Here is a 12,500-nt window from a genome sequence, read left to right on the forward strand (position 1 = left end):
CTCAGCAGACGGCTGCTTTAGATAATAGTCACAGTGATATTTTGAAACATCATTTTGTTTATATTAATAGGGCCATTCGGAATAGACTAAAAGACTTGTTGTTTGTATAAAATTAATTATTTAATATGAAATTGGATTTGACGTAAATTTGTTTCTTAGGGGTAAACTTTCTGGTACCTTTCCACAGGGAGTACATTGATTTAAACAAATAGTTGTATTTAGTCTCTTAAAAAATTAAAGTAGCATGCGCATTCAATATGTTACAAGGGTTAAATAATTTCCATAGCGCATGACTAATGTTGGGGGGGGGGGGGGGGGGGGGGATCCCGATAACATAATTGGTAGAGCAAACGCCTCACACGCAAGGGTACCGAGATCATTATCCCGGGTGAAGTCGAGATCTCTTCTGATGCCCCTCTCTCTCTCTCTCTCTCTCTCTCTCTCTCTCTCTCTCTCTCTCTCTCTCTCTCTCTCTCTCTCTCTCTCTCTACCCAGCAGTGATTGGATAGCTCAGTCTTATATATATAATGGAGAAAGCACTTTGCAATAGACTAGGTCCTATCCAAAGGATGGTAAGAAATTGCTATTTTCCGTTTCACCTGTTGAAACCGGGATAAACTCCAGCTCCATTAGCCTAATGGTTCTGATGGACTACTATGAGTAAGTCACATTCAAATCAGACGGAGTTACTCTTACCTTGGATCAGGAGCATCTTCATGATTTCCGTGTTGGTGTCCAGTAAAATCTTCTGACCAGCAGGGATGATGACAAAATCTCCCTCCACAGGTGGAGAGGCACCACCCCATGTGTAAGGGCTTGACCACATATCAATGTATTCGAAGTTGGCAGATATCTTTTTTTAAGAAATAGAAGATACAGTCAAAATTCAGGAAGTTAGACATTGTTAAGTACGAGGTATAACTAGCATATTTCTGATGTTCAAACAGTAGACTAATACAATTGATCTACTATATTGATAAACTTTATCAGTTGTAGAGTGAGGAGGTACTATAGCAATGATTTAATTTATGTTAACTTCTATCCATTATTACTAATGTTGAACTTTGAAAGAAAATTAGTTTGCCAGTCTTTAATAAATGCCTTATGAGGAGGTAGAACCCATTTTTTTGTCGGCATGACACTCTCTTTAACCATAACTTTGATTGAGTCAGCTACCTGTTGTGCCAGTCCCCATCCATTCCTCTGAACCTCCACTAATGCATCTGATGATGTGGCAGATCCGGTACGGCACGTGATTTGGGTGTTTGCGACATTCTCTACAGTACAAGCTGCACCATTGATCTCAACGCTGATGTCAGAAGGTGTAGAGCTGTACGGAAAAGAGTCAGTAGGTACAATGGAAAACATCAGGCATTTCTGATACATTAGGTCATTAGTTTTGGGGCAACATAACTTAACAGCAACGTAATGTTAAGAAAATGAATATCAGTCATCTTCTCCCTGGTGTGGGAAAATAATATTCTGTTTTGTACGCAGGTATTATTTTCAAATAAAGAGAAGAAAATGGATATATCTTAAATGTCACCAGGACAAGTTTTCATAGAAATAAGAGTCATATTGCTGTTTGAATATTTTTTACAACATCAAAGTCGCTATAATTTGCCCGAGGAAAACCTTTAGTGCTGAAGAGTTCAACGTCAAGTCATTTTGTTAACAATAGGTCATTCATCAAATTACAGCAAAGTATTGACTATCTTCAGAAAAATAAGACATTTGGAGTCCGGGATTTATCTTGATTTCTTTGTTGTTATACACACGGTAACAATTGAGTGCTTCCCTTTGAATAGGACTCCAGTTGACTGCCGGATTCAACAGACCCAGTTATCCAATCCTTCTTGGAAGAACTAGTGACTTCAATAGGGACACTAGGGACCCTTTGTGAGGCGAGTGCTTCATTAAAAGAGCCATGAGAACCCCTAAGTTAATTATAGAATAATAGCATTTATTTATTTACCCAAAGTTGGTCCCAGTGATTGTAATGAGAGTTCCTCCCCCAGTACCACCTCGAGTTGGGTTAACACCTGTCACAGTAGATACTAAGGACGAATCGTATGTATAAGCTCCGGCCTTTGTCTTTGATACACTTCCAGCAGTGGCAATGACGTCACACACACCGGCTAAATATTAAGCATAATGCAAAAATTATAAACAAAAACATTATTTATGTATACGGGATTCAATATAAATAAAATTATCATTTAATCAAAATTAAGTATCTTACAGGTATAACGCTCTCCCCCCCCCCCCCCCCTCTCTCTCTCTCTCTCTCTCTCTCTCTCTCTCTCTCTCTCTCTCTCTCTCTCACACACACACACACACACATTTCTTCCCCTCAGAAACTCCTTTTCACTCTCTTAATGGCCAATTTTCAACACAGTTAACATCATATATCAAGAAAATCAACGCCCAAATCTTACCTGATCCACTGGGAGTTTTGCACAGGTATTCGCCCGCAGACAAAGACACCTCTGTACATTCCTGTCCACAAATTGTCACTGATGTGTCGTTCTCCAGGAATCCTGACCCACTCAGAGTCAATAATTGGCCTCCATTGGTGGAACCTTTTAGATAACAAAGAATTGATAAAAGAGATATCAAATTTATAATCATCTACTAGAAATGTCCAAATTGCGACTCCAAGTTCTTATTTGAGGAGAATGTATTAAATTACAGATCATGCTTACCGATAAGATGTGATCAATATGTCATGCCACTCACCGTATCAAATAAATTGTTATTATGTCATGGTGAAATAGACGATGAAAACTGAATCTATAATTAAACATATCAAACTTGGGTTAAACTTCCATACCTTATCTTTACGAATGTATAGTTCCCTTAACTATAAAAAGCTAAAAATTCATATTTCTGATTATTTTAAATTTAAATCCATTTCTGGCATCTGTTCAATCTCGACATAATACCAGAATGAAGAAAGGGCCATGTATACAGACATTCATATATATTCATACCTAAAGCTGGGTTGATGGTAAAAGTGCCCAACTCATAAGTAAATGTGACGTCATTATTGGAGTATCCTGCTTGTTCAACAAAAACCTCAATTGCAAAAGAGCCTGTGTGCTGTACACCCAAGGTACACGTGATGGATGTGGCGGTTGAGCCGGTTACGGTACACTCTGCATCTCCAATCTGAGGATAGAATAATTATTTGCCCCTATAAGATTCCATAACTTCAAAGTTATAAGACATGCTTTTGGCTTGACACGGCCAACACTGTTTTAATTTTCGTTAATCCATAAGTATGTTCCACAGTAATAACAATAAAGAAGAAAAGGTCGCCTATAATAACTTAAAAACTTAAAGGAAATAAAGTGCACTATGCAACATACTTTTAATTCTTAATGATAAAATCTTATATTATATGTGTGTCCGCAATTGTAAATAGACATTATCACATTAATATTTTTAATTTGTTTCCAAAACTGTATATCATAATCATTGATTGAACTTATTACCATAACAGTGGGGCTTGCACCAGCAGGAGAGTTGAATGCGGTACCAGATATCGCGATTGAATCTCCAGTTTGGCCTCCTGTTGGCGTTGTGCCTGTAACAGTGGGCGTTGCTGCCGATGAATAAGTCAAACTCAACGTATCATACGTCACGCCATTTGACGTCACAACAACGTTTTCTGTGCCGGCTGCTTTGGCAGGAAGAGTGCAAGTGACCTATGGAAAAATGAAACTATATAGCAAGAATTGGAATATATAGGTAAAGGCTTGAATATCGTAATTAAGAGTTGAACAAGAAATCGAAGTTATGTCGCCTTTATTAAAATTCTACGACTGAATTAAAAGATAATCAAATAGAGACAACATCACATGCTTACATACAAATTAGTTGCGGAGCGCAGCAACACCTTTTCCACTTATCAAAAGTCGATAAGACTTCTTTAATGTTTCCATTCTGGTGATAAAAAAGTTACCTTGGAGAATTTTTCAAATTGCTAGTTATTATTGCAGAGAGACTTTCTTTAAAATAATGATTAACTTATTATTTTATAATTTAAGGGAGTTTAACTTGTCTCTTACTTCATCAAAGGCCACGCTGACAACGGGGCAATCATCTCCACCAACGTCCACACTTGTATCGTTTTCCACGAAACCATTTCCTGTTATAACCAGCACGGCACCACCATTAGTGCTGCTAGCTGTCGGGATGCTTATAGATGCAGACTTGACACTTGAAACAGTCTCGGTTGTGGCAGCTTTTCCATTATTGGCAATATAAACATCAACGTCATTGTCACCGACAGGAAGTCTCCCTACTGTACACGTGATTTGTGTGTCAGTAACTGATCCAGATACGGCACAGCTCTCTCCTCCGATGACGACCTTGACATCTGATGCCGACGTTCCAAAACCCGTGCCAGTGATTGTTAGACTTGTGGAAGCTGAAAAATACATTTAGGGATTAATTGTAAGCTTGAACTGTATACTCTTTTTCGCATTTTGAGCATGATCATAAAAGCGGGATCAAGATTACTTTATCATGTCAATAAAATAGTAGACGCCTTTTGAGATCTTATTTTATTTTGAACTATTTTATAATAATTATGAAAAAGTCTGAGAATATGTTTGCTAAACATCCATCACAATATGTTAATCAGTTACAGAAGAAAACAATTAAAGTATCAATAATTACCTGCTGTGACGGAATCGGGAGATATGGCTGTGACAGCGGCTGTTTTGCTTTCAAGACTCAAAAAGTTACAAGTGGGGTCCTCACAATCTGCTACAATCACCCCTACAGTAACAGTAGCGGTCAAGGCCCCTGTTCTGCAACTGCTAGGAGCCATGGGACAGTCAGTCTCACATATTATTGTGGTATAGTTGGCCGACTCTACCTCGCATGACATGTACTGATATGAAAAAAAGGAAAAGATGGATAAGGAGCTATGTACAGAAATATGTTATAAAACATCAAGTCTTGTCAGAAGAATATGCCCATATGCCCTCCCCCCCCCCCCCCCCCTCCTCCTCTTGGGGAGTTAGTGGGGGTAGATCGGTACACATCTAATAACTACGACTGCTCTTCCATTGGCCATCCGAATGGAAAAGAAAGCATAGGTGACCGGGGACACTTGGAGACTAAAAGTGGAGGTCGAACTTGACCATTGGTTGCGGCTTAGGGGGATCCCCGATTATGGCCCAGAAGTAGATACCTTTATTTCTGCTTTACACGACAGCTGGGTTAAGGTAAGTAAGTAAAGCTTCAAATTGAAGACATTGCTAATTTTTAAAAAATAATCGCAAGAAACACTTTGTTGTTGTTGTTGTTGTTTTGTTTTGTTTGTTTGTTTTTTGTTTTTTTTTTTTTGTTTTTTTTTTTTTGTTTTTTTTTTTTGGGGGGGGGGGGGGGGGGGCTAAATATGGCCTCCTGGGATAAGAGAAACAATAATGAAATCAGTGTAATATAATTTTCTACAATAGAATTCTCGTTGAAGTTTACAAGCTACATTTGTGAGTTAAGACTATTTACTATAGATATATCTAAACGCTCAAGCCTTGTTTTTGGTGAACGATGTCATAAATAATTCTCTCTCTTCTTTAAAAAATCTGAACAATTATTTTGTGAAATTCACGAGTGTTAATTCATTTCATGATGAGTATTTCATATATTTTTGCAATGTCGTAGTTGTAAACGGAACTTTGAAACATTTTAGAGCGGACGGGAACAGGTAGGTTTTTTATCCTTTTACGTATGAACTTTATCTGTTTACTTTAATTCATTACGATGGACATGACATGTAATCGGGAATGAGATTAGCGGAAGAGTAACGTCCCTTGATTGGACGTCACCTTACAGAGAGAAGGTCAACATGGTTTTGCGCATGCGTCTCTCTCGTACTCGCTTTAGGTGAAGTGTCTCATGCCGCTTTCACAGGAAGCGAGGACGAGAGACGCATGCGCAAAACCAACACGACGTTCTCTCTCTAATAACTTCTCCACCGATGACGTCCAATTTGATTTTTCTATTTGAAAGATAGCGCAACTATCTAGTCAGTGAAACTAGATTTCCTTTATAGACAGACCATTAAAATCTGTAAGATATGGTAACAACTCTTTAAAATTTCACACAACTCCTTTGTGTGTGTGTGTGTGTGTGTATGTATATATATATATATATATATATATATATATATATATATATATATATATATATATATATATATATATATATATATATATATATATAAATGCAAACCTTGAATATTTATATAAGCTACAAATATGATTATAACCAGGCTGTATTTTCAAATTTATTCTACTGAACTGATTATAACTAGACTGTTTTTTCTAATTTATTCTACAGAAATAATTATAACTAAGCTGTATTTTTCTAATTGATCAAACATTTCTTACAGTCAGGTCGATGTACATATCATCCACGGTCCCTTCAAATCCTCCGCCAGATATTGTAAGTTTTGTCCCACCAACTTTTGATCCTGTATCAACATGTGATGGAATTTTAAAAATCCTGTACTTTTCCAAAATATTGTAATCTTATATATATCATTGAAATGATTTCAAAATTGAAAGAATGATATTAACAATGAATAACTTTTTATAATGTGGAGATATGCATTCCAATCAGGATAGTTTGTTAAATAAAACTTTAAAAGTTTTTAATATGTACCATAAAGTGGTGCCACACGTTTTCAATTGTTATTTTGATCCTTTCCAATCTAATTAAAGAATGAATCAAATCAAATTATTTTCTCATCCTGTAAAGTTCAAACTTAATAACTGCATGTTTTGTTTTCGTCTAGTTTTATGTATACGAATCGTTATATTGATTCATTCCCTACATTGAAATCAAAGTGTCAGATGTGAAGTTATTGAACTAAAGAGAAAACATCAACATATACAAACCTTCAAATGGAGTGATCCCATGGACTTCGGGCAACAAACCAAATCGTCTAAGGCTTTCTCCCTGGACTGTTGTAAGGGCATAACCAAGGTTGGCCACGCGCATGCTGAATTCATGAATGACTTGATATTTGAAAGGATGAAAACGATAAATGTAGGTAAGACATTGCTCTAGAAAATATTAGGAAAAAAATAATAGAAATATCTACTCGTAGATACACATTTATGAATATTTTTCTAACTAGTAAAAAGCCCGCAATTTCGCGGGGAAAGAACTATTTTCATTCGATACTGTTCTCACCATCATTTAATGAAGGCAGATTGGTAAACAACGTTGTCTGTGTAATTTGGTATATCTTCGGTTGATTTTTCTGTGTGGCCCAATAATATATTTAATAATATATTCCCTCAACTAACCCCAAGAAAAAATTAAACCTAGTACATTTAATTAACCCCAATAGGAAAAACAAACACCCTAGCACTTTAATAATACTTATGACTAACCCTAATAGGAAAAAAATCCGATCTCGAGCTAACCCAAATAGAAAAAATCATGACAAATTGAATAAATAAACGCCTGACAAAAGATCAAAGGTGAAAATACAAATTTAAAGAATACTGGGGATGTAGGAGCTTTCGGAATGTCTCCCCTTTACTTAACTTATGGAAAAACAAACTTCCTAGCACCTTTAATAAGACTTATGACTAACCTCTCGAGCTAACCCTAATAGAAAGGAAAAAAAACAACTCTCGGACTGCTTTGCACTACCTTTCAATATTTAACAAATCAAAATGGCAGCTGAAAATCAAAACAATGGTCAAATTAAGAAATTTTAAACTTTCACAAATCTATCAAGGTTTGTTCTAGAGTTTTTAAAATACTTCTAGATATAATGACAAATTGAATAAATAAAGAATACTGGGGATGTAGGAGCTTTCGGAATGTCTCCCCTTTGCTTAACTTATGGAAAAACAAACATCCTAGCACCTTTACTAAGACTTATGACTAACCTTAGTAGAAAAAGAAATATCCTCGATCTCGAGCTAACCCTAATAGTAAAAAAAAGAATCAAAATAGCGACTGAAATACCTTCATGTGATCAAGTGAATAATATCACTATGAATGCCACGATTTTCTGAAAAATGCCAACACCCACACAACACAACGGAAGTAATAATAATACTTGATGTCATAAATAGATGACGCAAATTGACAACTTTTTACAGTGTCAAAATTAGTTGATTTTGGGAGTCAAGTGTCGTCGTTGGTACATATTTTATGATATCTGTTTGACTCAATGAACTTTCAAACTGACTTTAAATTATAAAAGGAAATCAAGTTATCTGTTTATCTATCTCTAAAAAATACATTTCTAATTTTCAAATCTTTCAGCAGAGTTGTGCGCCGTATCAATTTTTTTATTGACTCAAATAAGCACAATATTCTCCACAATGCTATATTTTTTTAAAGAAAGGATTCAAAGAAAATCAATTAGTCTTTTTTTTTCTTTAGTTCTGCTGCGCAAATACAAGAATAAGTGGTTAAACCGAAATTCCAAAAACGTTGTTATCTCCTTTGATTACAGCATTTTGGATCTTTTGCATTAAAGTGTAACTACCGATAACTTTAGGAAATTCGAAGAGGCGTTACTGGCACAACTACTATTACAGTTGCATATCATTACTTTACATACGGTAGTTTCCCTTGCATTTTCACATCATTTACATCATTTCACCAACAGTGGCTTAAACACATTTACAGTTGCTCAGTTGAACTCACTTGTAGTTAATCATAATTTTTGAGATATATCTTCGTTAACACTCATGTTCCTAGAGAGTCTGCTATTTGTCCTAACACCATTCACTACAATTTGCAATGTTTGGCGTTGAAAATCATTTACCTCCTATGGGTGGAGAGTCGGTTGTTGCGATCTGAAATCCTACAGATGTGGCAGAGCTTCTGACAGTTGTGCAAGAGGCATCGTTGAAGTAAACCTCGTTCTGACACGCCTGGTAAGATGAAATAAGACATTGTGGTGAGGCAATCACTTTTTTCAAAATCTTGTTATACTATGGAGTTACTCAAGGTTATTTCTATAACTGAATGGATACGTTTCTGACTTCATCAAATGAAGGATAAACCCGTTTTTCTAAGAACACCATAAATGTCTAAAACTGCCGTACATTTCCGAGACGGAGCAAGGGACGACCTATTAATTGTATCGCTCTATATGTGATGTTAAAATTTCTCTTATAAAACCCACTTTTTATTTCTGATGCTCATTGCGTTATGTTTGAGCGATACAATGCTTGATTTTTTTCTTTGGTAATTACAAGACGCTTTAATTCTAGATCTAACAAATAATTGCATCTTTACAACCTAGTAGTACTTTATGTCCAGTCCTTTAAAAAGGATTTTTAGTGTCAGACTTTTGATCAACAAGGGAACACACCGGTCGAGAGGATTCTATCCTTTGAATTTTGAGATTAAACTGACAAAATGTGCTAAAGAAGAAGAAACTGGTATCCTCGTCTCTTGTGAATCATTTCTCTCCACAGGAGGATAGATACAACTCCAGGTGGTCCATACCAGAGCTCTCGTGAGCAATGGCATGTCATCAAGCAACATAATTTTTTTTAATAGGAAAAATGTAGAAGGAAAATGAGGCAATTGAATTTTATTATTTTACGGGTGTAGAATGCCCCCAACTGGTCTCAAAATCATTGTCCAGGATATTTCTACTGTTACTTTAGTAGTGCTGCTAGTAAGCTTGATCAAATGCATGCATTTATAACAAACAACCAAACAAAACCTGAACTCACAGTGTCCCCAAATCCAGAACCCGTAAAGGTGATCTCGTCACTGAAAGTTCCATTGTTGTGGCTGATACCATCAATGACAGGAGAATAACATTTTTTGAAGTCAAAGTTAAATTTGCCAGCCTCTGGTGTGAGAGAGGTTGAGTCAGAACATCCTGACAAAGTGGAGGTCACTGAGTTGCAGGATGGGGAATCTGTCACTTGTGAACCGGCTGAAATTAGAGAAAATATTACTTTAAAATTGAGGTGAATTGAGATCTGATTGGAATACCATAAATATATTTGTATTTCTTTGACTGCAACTACTTTGCTCTCTACCTCTTCTTAAACATCTGTTCCCTCTCTAGTGCTTTCTTTCTTCACTTTCTCTCAAAACTTCTCCAGCTGCTTCATGTTCTCGAGGAGAGCTTCATGCCCATTTTGGTGACAGATATTGTTTAAGAGCATTAGTGAATAATACAATATATCTCCCTCTCTCTCTCTCTCTCTCTCTCTCTCTCTCTCTCTCTCTCTCTCTCTCCCTCTCTCTCTCTCCCTCTCTCTCTCTCTTCCTCTCTCTCTTTCTCTCTCTGTCTCTCTCTGTCTGTGTGTATGTATGTCTGTGTTCCCCCCACATTTTCTTTCCCATATTATAATAATCCTCTGACCTGTATCGTAGAGAGCCTCATGTCCCATCATCGTCACAGACAATGCTTTAGAGTGAGACTCCAGGGGCACTACATTGATTGTTCCTCTGAAGTAGATGACATCAGCTGTGTCCATATATCCAGTCCAGTAGAAATACGTGCCCGGGACTGTGAAGCGGTGTGTAAACGAACCTAAGACAGAAAATTTATAAATATGAATATTTATAATGCGAGATATTAAATGGAGACATTGGTAAAAATGACATTTTACGATTAATATTTCAATTTTAATTCAAAACCATCGTATTTTTAAAAGCAAAATAATATATTTTTTTTCACATGCAGGCATCAAACATGTTGTTCTCATTCCATACATGTGTTAACATAAGTATTTGCCTGTCTTTCATATTCCTTATTTAATAACTCAGTTTGGGTATACTAAATTCAATTTTAATCACTAGTTCTTTGTTGTACAATTTTCCCATGCAACAGAGCGCACTGTCCACAAGCCTGAATGAAATTTAGAGAAGTAAGGGATATAATCTAATCTCGAGCAAAGATATTATTTTTACACCTCTCAATTTCAAGGAACTTATGATCGTTTGTTGTTACGCAATGGAAAAACATTTATAAGATTTATTAAACAGTCACTAAAATTGTCCCCAGTGAATCAATGAGATTCCCATGACAATATTCTCAAAATAGCCGTGAATGAGAACATTATAATCTTAAACATAAACTGTTTTTTTTTAATATAAAAAAAAAGTCTCTTGATGTTAGGCATTAAGAGGGCGATATAAATAAACACATTTAATGAGTAATACAATTTAGTAATCTATCGGTCTGCGTTTGCAAGTAGAACCTGTAAACTTACCTTTTCTGTTCTTTGCGCCGGAGGTGAATCCATCGGGCATGTTTGTGACGTCACTGGCTGTTACCGTTTGATGCACAGCATAGTCAATATTATTCACATAGAATGGAGTTTCCCAGTGCCAAGTGACATAATCTCCTACACTCACAGTGTGGGGATCTTTATCCCAGGCGTAACCCACTCCATAGTCTGGTAAAAATCAAGGAAAAAATCTGAATTGTTCAAAAAGGTAAATATCTTTACTATAAGCCTAGAGAATCTCTAACGTATTTAGTTGAACTCAACCCAACTACAGATACAAATACTGTTGATTCGTCATTTTTTTCTCTCACGAGGACGCACTTGGCCCAAGTGACCTTCCGTCCTGTGAAGTATGATCACGTAAGATCTTATATTAAACTTAAGCGTTTCAGTAAAATGCTCACCAGTTCTGTCTGAAAAAAAGATAACTTACACGGAAACCCATCGGTAACCTTAACCATGTATAATCTGGGTGAGAAATGTGATTATCCATCTAAATGTTTGAAAGCGATAAGAAACAATGAAGTAACGTCAATATCATTCATTCTACATCACGAATAACATTTGTTAACGTCACAGAGATCACCTCCTGTAACCAGTCGGCACCCGATTGAGTTGTGGGAGATGGACACTGGCATTGACATTAAATTTTACAATTCAATATTAATTCGTAGACAAATTTTGCATTTCAGATTTTTGTCACTCTAACATTTACTACTGTTTCGGGTACACTGCTGTTCAAGATCTCTGATTTTGCTAGTTCGAACCGTTTTTACACTGATGTCATCTGAATCAAATAACGTTGTTAAAATTCGGAGGGATCGATGTCAAAGTATCACAGGCATTTTATCTTATCATGTAATGATTTCTATGTGATGACGAAATGATTTCGTCTCTAACGGACTCAATCTCTGTATTTTACAAATTAGCGGTAATTTGATTGACGTGATGATAATGATTATGATAACCATAATGGTAATGGTAATGATGATGATGATGATGATGATGATGATGATGATGATGATGATGATGATGATGATGATGTGATGATGATGATGATGATGATGATGATGATGATAATAATAATAATAATAATGATGATGATGATGATGATGATGATGATGATAATAATAATAATGATGATGATGATGATGATGATGATGATGATGATGATGATGATGAGATGATGATGATGATGATGATGATGATAATGATGATGATGATGATGATGTCAACGACGTACTCTTG

General features: G+C 36.0%; 1 protein-coding gene across 1 annotated transcript in view; it reads right to left on the reverse strand.

Annotated features, from left to right (window-relative positions):
• The window catches only part of LOC144965481 (fibrocystin-L-like), an 88,329-nt gene that overhangs the window by 40,228 nt on the left and 35,601 nt on the right, over positions 1-12,500 (reverse strand). Inside the window, exons 28-42 of the mRNA XM_078900861.1 lie at positions 12,496-12,500; positions 11,235-11,420; positions 10,382-10,552; positions 9,738-9,946; positions 8,816-8,924; positions 6,918-7,037; positions 6,408-6,490; positions 4,687-4,903; positions 4,074-4,435; positions 3,498-3,710; positions 2,994-3,171; positions 2,439-2,582; positions 1,976-2,138; positions 1,177-1,330; positions 697-853 (exon numbers count right to left, since the gene is read on the reverse strand). The exon at positions 12,496-12,500 is cut by the window's right edge and continues 243 nt beyond it. Of these exons, the coding sequence (XP_078756987.1) occupies positions 697-853; positions 1,177-1,330; positions 1,976-2,138; positions 2,439-2,582; positions 2,994-3,171; positions 3,498-3,710; positions 4,074-4,435; positions 4,687-4,903; positions 6,408-6,490; positions 6,918-7,037; positions 8,816-8,924; positions 9,738-9,946; positions 10,382-10,552; positions 11,235-11,420; positions 12,496-12,500 (2,471 nt within the window). The remainder of the gene's footprint in view (positions 1-696; positions 854-1,176; positions 1,331-1,975; positions 2,139-2,438; positions 2,583-2,993; positions 3,172-3,497; positions 3,711-4,073; positions 4,436-4,686; positions 4,904-6,407; positions 6,491-6,917; positions 7,038-8,815; positions 8,925-9,737; positions 9,947-10,381; positions 10,553-11,234; positions 11,421-12,495) is intronic.

The sequence above is a fragment of the Berghia stephanieae genome, chromosome 2 (assembly GCF_034508935.2).
Source record: "Berghia stephanieae isolate SIO BIC M18660-M18661 chromosome 2, UCSD_Bste_1.3, whole genome shotgun sequence".
Lineage (NCBI taxonomy): Eukaryota > Metazoa > Mollusca > Gastropoda > Nudibranchia > Aeolidiidae > Berghia > Berghia stephanieae.